Source organism: Myiozetetes cayanensis, unplaced genomic scaffold (genome assembly GCF_022539395.1).
Source record: "Myiozetetes cayanensis isolate MyiCay16 unplaced genomic scaffold, myiCay2020 scf1, whole genome shotgun sequence".
In the NCBI taxonomy this organism is placed as follows: domain Eukaryota; kingdom Metazoa; phylum Chordata; class Aves; order Passeriformes; family Tyrannidae; genus Myiozetetes; species Myiozetetes cayanensis.
In genome coordinates this window covers 19,960,614-19,978,753 of record NW_026086604.1, presented here as the reverse complement: position 1 = coordinate 19,978,753, position 18,140 = coordinate 19,960,614, and the positions used below count along the sequence as shown (strand labels likewise).

The 18,140-nt window shown below is 38.5% G+C and overlaps 2 protein-coding genes across 5 annotated transcripts in view; both read left to right on the top strand.

Moving 5' to 3' along the window:
* On the top strand, positions 1-3,987 carry POLR2K (RNA polymerase II, I and III subunit K). The gene is made up of 4 exons (XM_050315309.1): positions 1-18; positions 2,509-2,572; positions 3,351-3,443; positions 3,793-3,987. The coding sequence occupies exons 2-4, from the start codon at positions 2,512-2,514 to the stop codon at positions 3,813-3,815; spliced, it is 177 nt and encodes a 58-aa protein (XP_050171266.1). The 5' UTR covers positions 1-18; positions 2,509-2,511; the 3' UTR covers positions 3,816-3,987.
* A 217-nt stretch (positions 3,988-4,204) lies between these two features.
* SPAG1 (sperm associated antigen 1) overlaps positions 4,205-18,140 on the top strand; it is a 39,746-nt gene continuing 25,810 nt past the window's right edge. The window contains exons 1-10 of one of the 4 annotated variants that reach the window (XM_050315143.1): positions 4,205-4,976; positions 5,229-5,402; positions 6,772-6,913; positions 7,484-7,643; positions 8,011-8,136; positions 12,797-12,864; positions 14,933-15,051; positions 15,542-15,647; positions 16,919-17,049; positions 17,712-17,818. In XM_050315143.1, the coding sequence (XP_050171100.1) occupies positions 6,774-6,913; positions 7,484-7,643; positions 8,011-8,136; positions 12,797-12,864; positions 14,933-15,051; positions 15,542-15,647; positions 16,919-17,049; positions 17,712-17,818 (957 nt within the window). In that variant the 5' untranslated portion in view covers positions 4,205-4,976; positions 5,229-5,402; positions 6,772-6,773. The other 3 variants (XM_050315134.1, XM_050315154.1, XM_050315165.1) reach the window with 3 other exon arrangements.

Below are 18,140 nucleotides of genomic sequence, written 5' to 3'. Positions count from 1 at the left end.
GGCAGTGAGCGGCAGTGGGTGAGCTGGGTTGGGGTTCCTCCTGGGCTCGGGGCCCTCCCGTCCGACCCGCTGGTCCCTGCGCTGCTGGGCGGTGGTGGCGGGGCCGTGGCGGGGAGGGAAAGGCCGGGCCCAGTCTCGTTGGCTTCGTTCCTTCGTACGAGGCCCGGGGGAGGAGGGGGGGACGGTGCGGGAGGTCCCGGTGCGGAATTGTGGCGGGATGGGGAACCTGGGCCGGAGGGTGGGCTGTCCGTTGGGTCGTGAGAAGGACTGTCCGTCCTTCTTCGTGGGCTCTGCGGGACGTGAAGGAGCGGGTTGACTTCTTACGGGTGCGAAAACTTATGGACAGGGAGTTCCAGCTGAACATGAGGAAGAACTCTACTATGCGAGGGACTGTGTACTGGAACAGATTGCCCAGAGAGGTTGTAGAGTCTCCCTCACTGGAGATATTCAGGGACCATCTGGATGCAATCCTGTGCTACGTGCTCTTGGACGACCCTGCTTGAGCAGGGAGGTTGGAGCAGATGACCCACTGTGGTCCCTTCCAGCCTTCCCCACGCTGTGATTCTGTGTCGTGCTCTCGGCACGTGGAGGATCCCGTGTCTCTGTGTGTGGTTTCAGCTGTTCCCCAGTGCGTGTCGGTGCATTGCTGTGCCTGGTGGCTCTACCAGCCCGGTGGCATCTGGGGTTGCAGGGTATGTGAAGGAGAGAGGTCAACCAGGGCACCTCCCTGCAAAACACACAGCTGTGGGTCACTGCTGACCTTAGCAGCAGTGTCATTTTGCTGCACGAGTTATTTAGCTACAACTGTGATCTCTTAGTTCAGCTGTGTTTTAGAAGAGCTCCTGTTTCCTAGTGCCAATGGGTGAATGCTTATATCTTACTATGACATACTGACTTAAAAAGAATGTCACACCTGTGGATTAGGATGCCACTATGATTGTGGTATAGCATACTTGAAAGCTGTAGAGTGTAATTAATTCTTTCCAGTTCTCTTAAATGGAGTGACAGGGTGGGAATTTTAACAGGGTGGTCTGTCAAGTGCTGATCAAACTATTAAAGAATGAACTGTCAAGCTTATCCTTCTGTTTTCCATGCCGTAATTTTCCCACTTCAATTTATACTGAAACAAACTGCGAAGATCAGGTTAATAATCCCTGCAGTAATACTAAGCAGAGGAGCCCCTGGTGGTCTAGTGGTAAAGGCGCGGCGTTATCACCGCCGAGACCCGGGTTCGATTCCCGGTCAGGGCCACTCCCGGGCAGGTGGAGCTCGTTAGCCCTTAAAGGCAACCCACCTACATCCTAAGGACCTCGCTGCCACCGTCCAAGCTCGCTTGGCCCCGGCAGATGAACCTTAGGATTAAAGGGTGGGCTCAGTTCCGCGCACACTGTGTCTCACCTAAAAAATCCAGTGCGCAGGCTGGAAGGTGTAAAGACCTTCCCCGGATCTTCACTCGTGAAGACTGGCCATTAATACTAAGCAGAAGCATCTAAGAGCCATTCTTGTAAGGAAGCTTCAAGAATGTTATTCACTCGGATAAAGGTTAGGAATTCTTGCCTTCTGTGTCAGACAGAACCACAGTACAGAAAATGGCAGCCTCAAAAAACTACAAGGAAATATTAATGTTCTGGTCTAGATTTGGATTGGGTGGGAAAAGAAGTGTTTACTGTATCTCTGGTGGAAGAGTAACCACCTTAAAATTCATGGTTTTGAGCACATTTACATGTTAGGGTAGGATTACTGAAAGCTGGGTAGAATGTTTGTGGAGTATATGTAACTATTTAGTCTGATGCTGTGAAGGAGTAGTTGTCTCCAAATAAGTTTGAAAAATCAAAACCATTATAGGGCATTAAGAGGTGTTTGAAGAATAGCACTGAGTTGTTACTCTTGATTTGGTAATCATACACACTTATATTAGGATATGAAGGGTGGAATTTCTTCTCTTCCTACTGTTATTCTACCCACAGTCTGTTCCCAAGATCTCTAATACCTTAGATCAGTGAAAAGGTAGATTAGGTTAGCTAGTGTGTCAGAAGGGAAGATAACAAGCTTATCTTGTTATCTGGTTATCTTGCACCATTGTTACATGAGTGATGTGTAAGAAATTATTGAATTTTATGTTTCCAGCAAGGAAATCCTAAACGTTGACCAGAGGGAGGAAGGAAAATACTATGTCGAGGCTTTAATGTTTAAAGTCCCGCTTTACAGAAGAATGTGCTGTTTCTGTCCTTGGAGGTTTTCTATAGCAGTTTGGTAAAGCTCTGAGAAACCTGATGTTACTTTGCTTTTGAGAAGTTGAACTAGATGACTTTCTGAAGTCTATTTCAACTTGAATTATCCCATGTCCTCTGTACCAAATACAGACTATATTTGTTTGTATTTACTTTTAAGGAGGAGTTTTCATCTTCTGTTAGCTTTAAATTAAGATATTGAAATGATTGTGTATGTTTTGAGGAAAAAAAAAACCCAAACCCAAAGTGATGTGCACATTGTGTGTTTTTTGTTTAGGACATGGATTCACAGAAGGATGTTCAGCCTCCAAAGCAACAGCCAATGATTTACATTTGTGGAGGTAAAGAAAAGACATTAGTGATTTTTTTTTTCTTACATGTTACTTGAGATTTAGTGTTTTAATAATGATGCCATTATACTGAAGAGTACATGAATGCAAATAATTGCAGTGTGGATCCCCATGATCTTTAAAGCTTTACGCGTTGATGGTAATGTGTATGGGTTATCACATGGTAACCCATATGGATGGGCAAGTAATTTCCTTAGATCTTGTGTTGCTGCGTGGAGTTCCTCCATCTCCAGAGAATGCTTTCTCTAAGTGTCCACGTGTGGTGCAAAGAGTGGACCTTCTGTTCAGTGCATCTCAATGTTTTACTGAAAATGCTGTCTGGGCACTCAGCTTTTACTGAAATACAGTAGTCAAATTCTCTCTTACCTATAGATAAGTCAAAAACTTACAAATTGGTGATTTTGAGTCAGCACTTCAGGAATCTCTGAAATATTTTGTCTTGTAAGAAAATAAACTGTGGGCTTTTGGAGGTCTAAACTGAAATTTTTGTTAGTATCAGTCTAGTATTAAGAGTGGAATGTGTTCTGTGCAGTAATATTTTGGTCATTTTTAGCAAGATTCTCTTTGACCTTAATGTAAGTTAAACTTGCCTTTTATTTTCTTTTTTTTCTCAGTATTTTGGTATCACTGAGCTCTTGATACAGATCCGTTACATGTACTACATTTGCCACCAATAGGAATTTGATTATTTTGGCTTTTGAAAGGTATATGTGCATGAACAATCCTGTTTTTGTTTACCCACTATCTTTGTCTTCCTCTATAACATTAGAATGTCATACAGAAAATGAAATAAAGGCAAGAGATCCTATCAGATGCAGAGAATGTGGCTACAGAATAATGTACAAGAAAAGGACCAAAAGATGTATCCTTTTACAAGTGCACTTGAAAGCATTTGGAAAGCTGTGGGTGGAGATAAGGTGTGTAAGGGAAACAGAAAGGAAGATTTGAGTAATTATGGCAAAATCCTTCAAGGCAAAAAAATCAGTGCAGTAGAGCAAACTACTATGGGGCAATCTCTGCATAGTGATTTGGCACCTTCCTTTCTTTCCTGGCACTTCCCCGCTTTTTCCATTTTCTATACAAAATATAATAAGTTATGATAGTCTGCTGGGTGATGTACTGTGAATTGACAGTCTCTCTCTTTTATTCCTCTCCCCATCTTTTTTTTTAACCACAACACTTTTTTTTGGTCTTTAACTGAGCTATTACAGTGGTGGTTTTTGATGCCCGATGATATCTGCTGAAGATACAGTGACTTCATGATGCAGTTTAGTCTTTCTGATAACTTTGCTCTGTAAAACTATTTGTGTACAAATGCACACTCTTATTTGTGTTTTAGGAGATTATTAAAGTTTACTGTAATACTAAATTTTGTCTATACTGTGTTCCAGCAATAGATTTCTAAAGCTATTGTTTAAATTGTCAGAGTATGCAGTATTTTTTAAGTTCGATGGTTTTGTATTCTTTTTGACTTAATCTTGTTTTCATTACTGTCATCTAAACTTTATTTGCATTTTAACTTTGTTAAATGTTCTTTGGACTTCTGTGAATTGCATAAAATAACTGTGGTTTGAATAAATTCCACTGAAAAGAAATAGAGGCATACTCAAGGCTAGGTCTGAAATACAGATCTGGATTTCTTAAGACTTGAGAGCACCAAATTGTGGATGTGTTAAAGGTATGGATGTCTGGAAGTGTCAAAAAATCATCTCTTGGGAAAGAAGAGGGAGAGTGAGGCAAGGTAAACATTAAAAAGCAATGTGGAAAAAGAAATTACGAAAGTGCTGTTTGACTAGTTTGTACTCAAGGAAAGAATTAGTACTCAAGGAAAAAATAATGTGTTACAAAGATAAATTGGGTAACATCCCAAAACTATAGCATCTTGTTTTGCTTTTTGGATGACTTCTCAGGGGTCTGTAATAGAAAGATCAAGGTGGTGATTTTGTTTTGAGAAGCCAAAACTTTTTGCATCTTTCTGTTTGGAATGTGTGTTATGCAGTAGTACTAAATTCTACTACAAAATACTGCTGAATTGTGTGTACTTGATCTCAGTTTTGATGGTGCTAATGATGGTGTTACATTGAGATACCATGTTTAACTCACCGTTGTAATAAGGTATCTTTAAAGTGTGCGTGACTGTTCTGGCTCATAAATGAGCTGCAGTGGTTTGTTATAGAGGATAAAGAAAAGCAGTCTGAGATGTTGTTTTGGAGCTGTTGGTTAAGATTTTCCTATTTATCTGATCTCTGCTGTTAAGACTAGGTTTTTCCGGGAAACCAGATACGCTCGGGTGTAAGTGATAGCCTTTTTGCTACACCAGCCTGGCCTGCATAATGTGCATCTTATGCCTGAATAACAGAAAGAAGGGTCGCTACTGCCGTGGCTGCTCAGAAGGGTGAGGAGGAGAGGGCAGGAGCATTGCTATCGAAGGTTTGGGGGCACGGTGGGTGCTTCTTTCTGCCAGGCATGCGGAGAAGAGCATCCTCTGCCATCGGGGACTTGCTGTAGGGAGCAGCGCCGGGAACTGCAGGGCTGACGGGCAGCACTGGTGTGGGCACGGGGGGATGCCGGCATTGGGAGGGGACTGCCTGAGTAAAATACTACACTGAAAACAAGAGAGTGACGATTATCAAACCTTCACCCCCAGGTGCTGTATCTGCCCCCGCAGCAGGTGGGGGCGGGCGGCGCCGCCGCTCCCCTCAGGCCTGACCGCAGCCGCGCCTGCGCGCCGGGCAGCGAAGGGAGGGCGGCCGCGGCTGAGGGGCGGCCGTGTGCGGGTCCGGAGGCAGCGCGGCACCGGAGGCAGCGCGGCACCGGGCAGGTGGGTGCCGGAATCGGGCGGGTGACGCCCGTGTCGCCAGTGGAGCTCGGCGGGGCTCTTTGGGAGCCTGGCCAGGGTGTCCGTGGGGAGGACAGCGCCGTGTCCGCGCCGCCATGTTGTACATAGCAGCAGTTGCTAAGCTCGGTCTGGCGGCGCTGCCCGGGCCCCGGCGGTGGGTGCCGCTCCCCAGGTAAATTCCTGACCCCGGGGGATGTGGAAGGGGTGTTGGAGGGGGCGCTCCGGGCTGTGGCTGTGCCGTGCCCCCGAGCAGCCGCGGTGTCCGTGTCGGCGCCGTGCCCCGGGTAGCTCCCTCCTTTCCATGAAAATACTGAAACGGGAGAAGGCGCTGGTTTGTGATGAACTTTTTACTCCTGTTTAATTATTTACTGCATTCGTACGGCTTTCCATGCGTGATGTTTCTTTTTCAGTACAGAAACTGTAAGGTCTTGGGGCAGGATCTCTGTTACGGTCACCTAATTATTGACCAGTTATTATTTGAGTGATAATATATTGTAAACATTTTTTGTGCAACTACAATTTAATAGGTGTAGTTATGTTAGTCATTAGAACACAGTTATTTTAACTGGGTTTATATTTGCACATAGTTGTTATTGCACATTAGCTAGCTGCTCATCTTGTACTTGTTAAAAATAACTTATCGCTTTATGCACTATATAAAGGGGGAAAGAGTGAAGAATTTCAGCTCCATAGAGCTTGGGATCAAAACAGAAAAAGATGCAGATGAACAGATCGAAGAACAGGGAGGCAGAAGTGTCTGTCCCATTTGAACCCCTCACTTTATCAGTTACATACTTACTGGAAAAGGCTTATATTACTACTGTAATATAATCAGAGACCCAGAAAATGCAGTTAGTGAGCAAAGAAAACTGGATTTATTTTTGCTACAGAGAAGGCAAAGGTTATTATTTCTTTAGATACAATGTTGGTTAACATCTTCCCTTTGAAAAAAGCAGTCTCCTGCACCATCTTATCCTTCATGATTATCATACTTGCTTAAATAGGTAGTATTATATTGTATTTAAAGAAAAGTTGAGATTGTAGTAGGTAAAAATTGGCAATTTTTGTTTAAGCAGTCTTTCTGAATTGTTCTGCTTTGCAGAAGCAGTAGAGTTGCATATACTCTTCATACAAAGCATCTCTCATATGCAACCATACTTCTGTCAGTAAACCCTGACGAGAACAGCTCATATGATCAGGTCTTCAAATCTGAATTTTTTTCTTTTGTGACAGTAGATCTACTTGCATAAGAGAGTGGAGCATGAGCAGGTTTTTTCCTTAAATTGGCATTGCTTCAAAATGTAACTAAGTACCTACAGGATCACTAAATTTTTTTCCTTTTAATGTTTAGTTATGGGTGATGAGTCAGTACCATTTTTGCTGGACCAAGGAACCACTAAAACATATCAAATACCTATTAGTCATCTGGATTACAAATTCATTGAAAAATGCACAGATGTTAAGCACCTGGAAAAGATTCTCAGAGTATTAAGGTAAACATATTTTCTTATCTTCATTAATAATTATATTCCTGTTCTGTAAAATTTGAGGGAACCCTTACCTAGATACTTGTATCTGCCTGAACCTCTTTGTGACTTTCTAATTTAAAAATTAAAATACAGAGTTAAAGTAATCATGTTAAAAGTGTCCCAATAATAACACTAGAAATCCAAGTCCTGATTTAACCATCAAAAAGGTTTGAGTAACTGACTGTCAGGTTTTTTTCAAAATGCTGTGCTCTATTTTCGTTCTATTATGATCCTTCTTGCCTGACTCTGGTAATTTCAGGTACCACACTGTTTAACTTTTGCTGAAAATGACACAAACTTTTTTTTTGAGCACTGTGATGATAATTTGAACTGTATATGTATGGACATTGGAAAATGGTTGAGGGTCAACTGGAATTTTCTGATGAAAATGTTATTAGATGACAGTAAAATTGAATTGTAACAGGGAAATAGTCCTCTACAGTCATTGTAGTGACTACAGATGGAGGGAAATATGGAGGACACAGTGCAATTTAGTTTCTTTTTTGTTAACTTTTATATCTTTGCATGTGAAAGGTCTGGTGAAGAGGGATGTTACCCTGAACTTACCTTGGTTTGTGAAAAGCGTATTGAGCATTTAGATCCAAGGAGCAGAGCTCTGAGAAAAGATAAGCCTGCAGCCACAGCTTCTGATTTCACAGCTGAAGAGTGGGAAACAATTAATGATGAGCTGATGGTACAGTATCTAATTTATAATGGTCCATAATATAATCACTTTGATGTATCAATCTTCCTCTTCTTGGGCCTAAGTAGAATGTAATTATTTGATTAAATGATGAAATGATCAAACGACTATGTTGTAGCTTTGTAATTGTTTTCTTGAGTTAATGTCACTGAACCTTTAGTGCCTATTTTAACTCTACAGATGTTTTCTTTTTGTGGATTACTTTGTATTCAAAAAAGCACTATTGCTTTTTTTTCTTAATTACTTTTCCCCATTAATAGCAATGTTCTGTAAGTATAGTTGTTAGGGTGATTGTAGACTGTGAAGTATATCTGTCCTACTGCCTTAAGGTAGAGATATTTTATTTATTTATTTTCAGAGCTGGGTGACAGAAATGAATGAAGATGATAAGAAATCACAGTTCCTGAGAACAGACACACCAAATGAAAGTCAAGATAACTTGCCTCCCATTCGTTGTTCCAGCAGCTGTCTTCCTGCTAAGCAGGTATCTCCAGTTTTCTAATGTGTGTTAATTATATGTTTTTCTAAAATTGGGAAATTTTGTATGAACAAACTTCCAATCATTGAACCTTTCTTATTAGATTTATTTTACTAACCAGAAAATAAAAACCTTTAAGCTCCCTTGTGAGAGGCCAATGCTTAAACAAAAGTGCTTTCTTTGTACTAGCATGTGTCTTGTAATAATGTTTTAATTCGGATCAAGAACTCACTGCTGGAGCAGACCTCCTTAAACCCTCTTTTATGTTCTTTGATTCATGTTTCAGAATGGTTTTTAAGCATATGAATTGGGTTTCTTTTGGATGAAATTATGCCAGGAGATTTTCTCCAGCTGCCAGTAGGCTTTTGTTCCATGGGCCAGACAGGAGCTAGTCCAAAATAAATACCCTGAAACAGATATGCTGTGGATGTTAGATCTTCTGCACCAATTGTTTCATTCTGTACCCATTTCTGTATTGGGTTGTGCTGTCTTTGATTGCCCTTGTTTTTTTCTACCTTGAGTTGCCATTCCCACTGCAGTCATATAGCATACTTCCTAATTTAGCCATTAAGCACACTTAACAAATCTTCACAATTAAGAACAAATACTTATATTTTTCCTAGGTATTAGTTTCCTTATGTGTTTTTTTTTTTTCCTGCCTAAAATCGGTTTTGTCTGTGACTGGCTTTTCTTGCTAATACTAAATGTGGTGCTGCTGGGAGGATTGGCAGACAAACAGGTGTGGGATAGAATTTTTCTCAATTGTAGGGTGTTGTCATAGATCACTTCAGTCCGATTCTCAAAATTTTCTTTAAAATTCTGGGACATTGCTACAACAAATATTTTTCTTTTTGGATGTTTGGGAATCAGAAATGTGATGAAAGTATCCTTAGAGGTCATGTGATATTTCTTATTTATTGTTTTGTATTTTTTTAATATATTAGTAATATATTGGAGCCCCTGGTGGTCTAGTGGTAAGGGCGCGGCGCTGTCACCGCCAGACCCGGGTTCGATTCCCGGTCAGGGACACTCCCGGGCAGGTGGGGCTCGTTAGCCCTTAAAGGCAACCCACCTACGTCCTAAGGACCTCGCTGCCACCGTCCAAGCTCGCTTGGCCCCGGCAGATGAACCTTAGGATTAAAGGGTGGGCTCAGTTCCGCGCACACTGTGTCTCACCTAAAAAATCCAATGCGCAGGCTGGAAGGTGTAAAGACCTTCCCCGGATCTTCGCTCGCGAAGACTGGCCATTATATATTATTATTATAGTAATATATTAGTTTATTAATATATATTTAATATATTAGTAAATGCCTGATTTTTGTTCCTGTGTTGTCAGAAACTGCTTGTTGTCAGAAACTGCTTCTTGTTGTCAGCTAGTACTGCATGAGTGCTTGTTTCAACAGAAAATGGTAAATAAAATACCAGCTGAACTCAGTGAATCCAGGTTGGAAGGTAAACATAAAATAGCAGGAAGTGTCTTGAAATCTAGGATACACAGTTTTACTAAAGAGGTTGTGTTCTCCATCCAAAGATAAAAATATTTATTCACATTTTTTCTCCTACTTTAAACCATGCAACAGTCTTCAGGTCAAGCTTTGTTCTTTTGTTCTTCACCTTTTGTTCTCCTTACAAGGTTTAGATGTTAGCAGTATTACTCAGGAAACCTAGATACAGATTTACTTTATCTGTGGCATGTGATTTCCATTCCTTTTGTCCAAGAAGATGGCCTCTGAAATAACTGTAACCTGTCCTGGAAGAGAGAAGGGAGGCCTGAAACTACGTTTTAGAATTCAGTCTTTTTATGCAGCAGTACAGTTACATCACTACTAGATCACTACTGAATAAAAAGAAACTGTTTCTATAGTATACACTAAATTTATGTTTGTAATATGATATCTCAAAAAAATTTGAATGTACATAATCACCTTTTTTTCTTTTCTTTCTCTGATAAAGCTATGTGTAATATTACAGTTTTTAAACATGTTTTGTTAATCAGTTATTACTAATTAATTTTCAGACTGGCATTATATAATTTTTTAAGTGGTATCAAGTTTAAAGTTGGCATGATAAATTTCTCTTTTCTGCTAGAAAGAAATGCACAAACCTTTCTGTAATTTTGTGTTATTACTTGATTGGAGACTATTCATCTGATCTGATGCATAAAAAGTTCAACATCTTCATTTAAACCAATTCTGGAAATTCTTATTGACCCTAAAACACTGGATTGCACCAGTGAGTACCAGTTTGGTAAATGGAAGCATCTAGTTTTGTCTGTAACCAGATACAAAATGTAGGTAGAGTTTCAGTTCACTGCTGATAGCTTATAATTCTATATAGTGTTTTCTTTTTACTGATGTGAAGTCATGGGGAAAATTTTCCAAAAATGAGTAGAAAAAGAGTTAAGTTTATGCAATAATTTCCTCTTTAACACAATGTGGAAGTTTGTCTTACATCCTTGTTTTTCTGTCACACTGCCTCACTTCTTCCAGGAGAAAAGTAAAGCATGGGTTTAAAATATTCATGCTCAAAAGACTGCATTTATGGGATTTCAGCATACGTTCTTCTGCCAAACATGGTTTGCTAATACTATTCCAGAAAGATTTCTGTCCTCAAATACCTCCTCATGCTACATGTCCAGGGCATGCATCACACATTCCAAGGTTTACATTATAAAAATCTACTGTGATGGGATCTATATAGCCCTCATGTTATTTTGGATATTCTGAACTAAAAAAGAATACTGGATGCTTGACACATTATAGCAGTGTCTTAGGCCAGCATGCAGGGCCCACAGGAGAAGCAAGGACAAATTCCATGTCATCAGAACTGAAGCCAGTCTGTGTGTTGCTCTTTGGTCCATTGAAAATGTTCACTGGGCTTCAGAACCTGTGATATCCACGTGTTGTGAGTTCTGGCAAGAAAAATGACCAGCACAAAGATTTTTACTTTTTTTTTAGTCCCACAGCATGCAAACAGCATGTATCTTTCGTTGGACGAGGTGCTCTGAAATATTACTGATGAAGAAATTCCAGACTCTGCTGGAACCACAACTTTGTTACAATTGTCTCAAGAGTATGAGGCCTAGATTTTTTAAAATTGATTTTTGAGTCAATGCTTTTGCCTTATTCCTTAAAAGTACATGCTGTAGTTCTCTCCCTAAGTTGAAGTTGCATTACTGTAAGTACCTTATGCATTTTCTTCTGCTGGTTTCAGTATTTTTGTGCTCATTTAAGTTAATAACTTATGGTTTGAAAAAAAGATTTGGTATTTATTAAATTACTATATTTGTAATATACACCAGGATACATATATAATGATAACTCATGTTTCAGGAAGGCATATTTAGGAGTTCCCTCCTCCAAACATACGCTGATCACTAAATGTATTTGTCATTTTGTCTAGATTCTTGAAAGACAGAACATTAAGAGTAATTCTGAAGTTACATACTAGAAAAGTTTGTGTAACCTAACATTATAGATAGTCAGAAGTGTTTACAGGAAGAGTCACATTTGCATTATGTAAATTGAGTTGTTTACATGCAACTGCAGAAGTATGTCCTTGTTACAGTGTCACCACTCATAAAGCAAGTTTGAGAGCCTGCTACTTATTTCTTTGGTCCAGTTGAACTGATGCAGATATTTGGGGACTGTACTGTGATCTTTATTGTTTGTTTGAACACAGAAAATTGTAAATCTGCAACTCTACGAAGAATTACAGTGGTATAACTTAGTGAATGATGGATGACAAAGTAATAGAAGGGCAAAATGGCCAGGACAGAGTAGATGGGAGTATTTTGAACTGGCTGTTCCACTTTGAAATACCTGTTGGGAACCACACCTTGCTATTAAGTATTTTGAAGTCAACAACCAGGGAGGGACATATCAGAAATAAAGTCTCATGAGAGAAGAAGGATTGATGCCAAAGGTGACAGTTATGGAAACAGGTTCCATTGGTGTAGGAGATGGGCTGCAATACAAGTCAGTCAGATCTGGTTTTGGGACAGATTGTTGCAGGAAGATTCTAAATATAAATTTTAGGTAAAGCAAACCCCAGTGATGGAGCTTGTCTAAAAGCTAGAATGAATGTAAATCATTTTAGGAATTTACTTTAGTGGAGTGCTAAAAACTCAAAAGAAGTCCAGGCACTATTTTGAAGTCAATGATGTATAAGTTTGTGGTGAGGGTTCCAGGGATTATCAAAATTTATGCATTGTATTCTCCTGGAAAAGGCGTGCCTAAAATGAAGTTACTGATTCAATCTTCATGTGCAACACCTCATCGCAAAGCTGGATTGTCCCAAAACTGAGTTCTCCCTTGCTGGGTTGAAGAGATGGTTGGGAACATGGCGTCACAAGATACTAATTAGGAAAGAGCAGTCTCCTATCTCAAGGTTTTATTCAGTGCCTCTGTGACCTGTAACAAGGTAAGGGAGAGAAAATGTAAGACTGAAGAGCTCCTCAGGTTACAATGATATGTGAAATGCATGAAGATTTTCTTTAAAGCAACACAAATTACATTTTCAAGATTATGCTGAGATTAGTCACAAATAGCATTGGTTACTCAGAATATGTGTTTCAGAAACAAAACTGAAAAACAAACAAAGAAAAAAAGGCTCTGCAGTTTCCACTGCAAAAAATTGTCTTACTGGCTGTTTGGTTCTCTTTCAGAACAAAACACTGCAAAACAAACAAAGAAACAAGAAAAACATTCCACGGGATTACAGTGAATGGGAAAAGTAGGTTAAATCCTTTATATTTAAGTTTTTAGTAAATCTTATTTATTTGTTTAATTAGGGAACACACTTGTATTTTCCAGAAACATAGTATTAAGGTCAGCACTTCAGGGAACTGTAACATTTCTATGAAGCTTCATTTTTTCTTAATAAATATTCTGTTAAAATCCAAATGATACTTTGTGTTGCTAACACCTGGGAACAGGTTAGTCTATGCTTTTGGACCAGCTGTGTGAAGTACAACAAGTAATCAGAAAAATAAAGACTGATTTATTTTTTTTTTCTTTTCAGATTTAATTTTTCCGTTCAGCATCAAAGATATAACTCTATAGAGATACATAAAAGCGAGGAATTGCAATTAATTACTGAATTTTTTAAAAGCAGTTCTAGAATTATATTACATGGGCTTATAAATTTGATCTTCTCTATACCTAAAGCCACAATTCTAAATGAAAAACAAAACTGATGAATATTTACTCCTGCACTGAACCCTACTGACCTCAAAGAATGAGCTTCAGGCAGGTGCATCAGTTTACTCAGATGCAATTACACATAATAGAGTTTTAGACAGTAGCTATTTTGAGAGTGGATGGAGCCCTGATATAAAGACACTCTCTGCATCACGTAATGGTGGTTTATTACCCTCCCAAGTTGTGTGACAGATTGATAGCTAAATTGTTGAACACAGAGGGGGGGAAAGCACATAATTCTCTGTTTTGCATGGTAGAAGCGTTTGTCGAGTTCCTGAAATATGGAATGTGGTGCTGTAGAATCAGAGTGAGGAGTCTCGAGTTTCCAGTGCTGTAGATGGGGAGCTAAATCTAGATATTGGAGTGGTGGGGGGGGAAAGAAGGGTAATGAAACTCTACTCCAGAATGCCTACAAAACCCTGTTCTGCATAAGGTGGTGTTTTTGCAAACAGGTGTGCGTATCAGTTATTTTCATGTATATACTGGGGCTTTCCTGGTAAAATGTGGACAAAGAAAGTAGGTTGTCAGAATAACTTCTGCAACAATTTATTCTTGCATCCTTCTTCCCACTGTAATCCAAATTTCCAAAGTAATAATTTGTGGATTTTGTTTGCAGTTTTATATACACAATCTTTAAGTGCTTTAGCATGCTGATAATGCTACAGTTTGTGAATTTTCCCCTATAATGTATTTATTTTGAATTATGAGTATACTGAAACAGAAGTTGTTTGAAAGAAATTTTCCAATTTGAAGCATGTCAGGTTTTCAAAACATTTTGTGGATAATTTCAAAACTTTCGTTCTTGAGGCAATTCCTGAACAAAACATTTCACTTCTTATTTTAAAAACACTTACTTGAAATGTGGTTAATTTATAATAAAAAGATAACAGTAAGCTAGCAAAAGATCAGATTAAAAATGGAGAACAATTAGTTTTGCCTGAAAAGGTTTTGAATTTGATAAATTTTCAAAATGGTATCTCTATTTCAGATATTATTTGTATTGTCAAGATCACTATGGAAAACAAACGCTGTTTTTCATTAAGCTCTACACAAAAAACCTTCAAGCATAGTGTTTCTAGTTAGTGTAGGAATTGGTTATTACCATACTTGTTTTATAGGACTATGGCAGCAGTATTTCTTTACATGAATTCCCAAACACTGTTTTCAAAAGCTGCTTCAGAGTAGCTTTGGAAGCATCTGAGACAATTCTGAAATCTCTCTCAGGTTTACTCTATTAATTGCTTTGAAGCTGTTTCTTAGTTATTTTGGCAGAGGTTAATAGAGCTGTTTGATGGGGCTGGGATTAAGCCTGATGATACTAATTCTTAAATGTTTTGTTTTTGGGGGAGATGGTGAGGAGGTGAGGCAGAGATTTTTCTGAGGAGGAAGAGAGGGAGTAATATATAAGCAAGAGAAGCACACAAAAACTACACCACAAGGGAGGGAGTTAAGACTAAACACCTTTTTCCTAACTAGTCACACATAATTGAACACTTTATCGCTTTTCTTTTGGTTTATAATATAAATACAGTACACCTTTCTATTAGTTGATGAGTCTTGCTATGGGGAGTTATTGAATTTGTCATTTTTATTAATTCAAGGTTCGATGTGGAAAAGGAATGTTCTAAAATTGATGAAAGCTGTGAAGAAAGTAACTCAAAATCAAGATTCTTCAGTAGGCCAAGTCAACCTGTTATCAAAAATACAATAGACACAACTGGTAATGTCTTAGAAACGTAATTTTTCTTTAAGTGTAATAATGTGTTGCAGAGTGTGAATATAAATATAAATTTATCATAGAGTTAGTGTCTTTATTTTTCAACCCCTAGATATGCTGAAAGTTGTTAGATCATCAACTGAACTTGAAGCTGTATTTGAAAAAAATCTAGTCTTATGTTAATAATCATTTAGAATGTTTATATTACGTTTAGGTTGAGAGCTCTAGGTAAAGAAGTAAAGCATAAATCTGGTGTTCTAAATGAATGGTAGAGGTTAGCCAACTGTTTTCAGCTTACACTCTGAATTGTATGTCTATCAGAAGAATTTAGGTTTTACTACAGAAAATAAAATACAAATTTGTCTTTTAATAAGCCATGTGCTTTTTAAGAAAAATATGCAGATTGTGACATTCAAAGTATTTTAGCTGACGGTGTTTTGATTACATCTGTCCAAGTTGTTAGTTGTTGTTACATAGAAATATTTTTTGCTAGGAATGACAAAGAGAGAGAAAATCTTTATTGCTACTCGTGAAAAAGAAAAGGGCAATGAAGCCTTTGCCATTGGTGATTATATGGAAGCAGTGACGTATTATGCTCGGTGAGTAAATACTCTTGTGTTCTTGTATTTTAATGACTGTTACTTGTGAATATTACGTTTAGAGCAATGTAATTGAAGTAACTGATGACAATTAGATTATTTTCAAAAGGGCAAAAAAGATTTGACAGAAAAATACTTAGAGCACTGTTGCATACTGATACTAATTTTTATTTATCAGGAAGAGATGTGGCTAGTGATGAAATGCAGTCTGCAAGTATCACAAACTTCTTCAGATTTTTCAAAACAGTTGAGATTCAAGGGCATGTTTACGAAAACAAGGATAAGCAGTGTGTTGAGAAACTAAATTAATTGTAATTAAATGTTTTGTAGGATTGTCTCATTGATAGGATTGTCTCAAGTGTGAATAAGTACAATTGCTTCTATAATCTATTCTTAGGAGATAAAATCACTGTGTGCAGCTTCATCATAACACTGTAATTCATAACAGTACAGAAAAAAAGTGTGTGAACACAAGATTAATAAAAATAAGACTTTTAAAAAGTGCTTGTCTTATTTAGTGTTCAGTGGACTACATTCAGACTTTGGCTTTATTTATGTAAGTAGAGGTTGTTGCTACAGGACCTCTGTTGTATTTGTTTCAAAAGCAGAAAAGTTCAAGCTGAATGGGAATTGAGTGCACAGGTTATCCCACCATCTCTCTTACCCCACTGAGACAGACCTTTTATTTTTTTTATTCTTTTCTGTTCCCCATGTTCCCTGTGCATTGTGCATTTATTTGTGTACAAACACTTGATCTTGTCTGTCCTCCAGCTATGCTTTTTTTATAAGGAAAGTGTGAGTATTCCAGGGTGCTGTACCCCCAGCACTTTGCTGTTGTCCACTCTTCCCAGAATCTTTGCCTTTTACAAACAAGATCAAGGAGAAGCCCATTTGTGCCCCTCATCCGCAAGCTCTTCACCATAACCACCAGAGCTCTGTGATTATTCTTGGCACTCTCAAAGGTTTCATTTGGCAGTTTTGTTGGAGCCTACATGATGGCAGGGAGTAGTTTAAGTGACAGATGAGCTGTGGCATCTTCTGTGCAACGTCTCGGGTCTTAGCCCTGGCAAGCAACAGGCCTCTGAAGACAGTAAATTAGGTGGTGGATGGTTGCCTCTGGTCTTACAGGAGAGAGTTTCTAACCACCACTGTGGTTAGAATATCAGTATTAATATTGTTGTAACACTGTTTTCAGGTTCTAGTAGTGCAGAGTTTCTACATTCAGGTTTTCTGATTATGAGCCCACCATGGTTAATATTCCCTTTTTTTAGGAGTATATCAGTAATACCGACTGCAGCTGCATATAATAACAAAGCTCAAGCAGAAATCAAACTTCAGGACTGGGACAGTGCTTTGCAGGATTGTGAGAAGGTACTAGATATGGAACCTGGCAACATAAAAGGTAAAGTAGAACATAAAGCTGCCCTTCTATCTACTGTTTTCTCTCTAGCAAATAAGATGCTGTATGCCCATTCATGTTGTTAGTTGACTTAACTGAGCTTTAGATCAGGTCCAAGTATCATTAAGGAAACAGTGTAGCTCCCAAAAGTAATTTCAACAGTTTTTTGGGGAGTTAGGGAGGTTTTATGCAGTTCATTCTGTTGATCGGTAATGAGTATTCTTATATGGTAGCGTGGAGTTAACACTTGTTTGTCATAGGATGACTATAAGCACTCTTGTATTCATGCAGGGTAATACTTCCCTAATGCCCACACTGAAATATTAATTTCCTTAAAAGCAACATGAAAGCAATGAAAGTTGCTGATTTAATCTTTTATGAGGGCAAAGACTTGAATGTAGCTACGTATATATGCATGGGTGTAGGGAAAAAATTTAGTAATATGAAAAGATGCTTCAGAATTCATGATTGTTATCTGAAAAGGTGTCGTGAAATTGCATTATTGAAAATTATCAAGAGAACATTTATTACTAATATAGAATCATTATGAAGTAAATGCAAAATTTTAAAAATGACTGTACACTTAATGTGTCTAGAAAAAAATAGTGTACTTTTAGCCACTTTATGCTTTAAATACATAACTAATACGCTTTGTTCCTTTGTAGCTCTGCTGCGCCGTGCCACTGTACACAGTCAGCTGCAGAATTATCAATCAGCCATAGAGGATCTGAATAAAGTATTGTGTGTTGAACCAGAAAACCATATAGCTAAGGTAGAGATCAGTGAGTTGAATATGGCTAGAAAGAGATTGTTTGCAATTGTAGCATAAAGCGAGTACAGTTTATGTTCTTTCATGTGAAGATGAGTTTTCAGGACACACTCAATCTGCTGTGCTGTTGATCAGTTTGCCAGGACCCAAGTGGTGGAAATTAGGTACTTGAATGTGGTCAGATCTTCTGTTCACGACTTAATTGTGAGAAAAAAAATCTTCTCTACTGATGTAATTTAGGTGCCTAAAAATTTGCTGTTGAACATACTTTCAGTATTAGTGTCTTAGCTGATAAAAATTATTTGGAAATTTCTTTTAAAAAGAT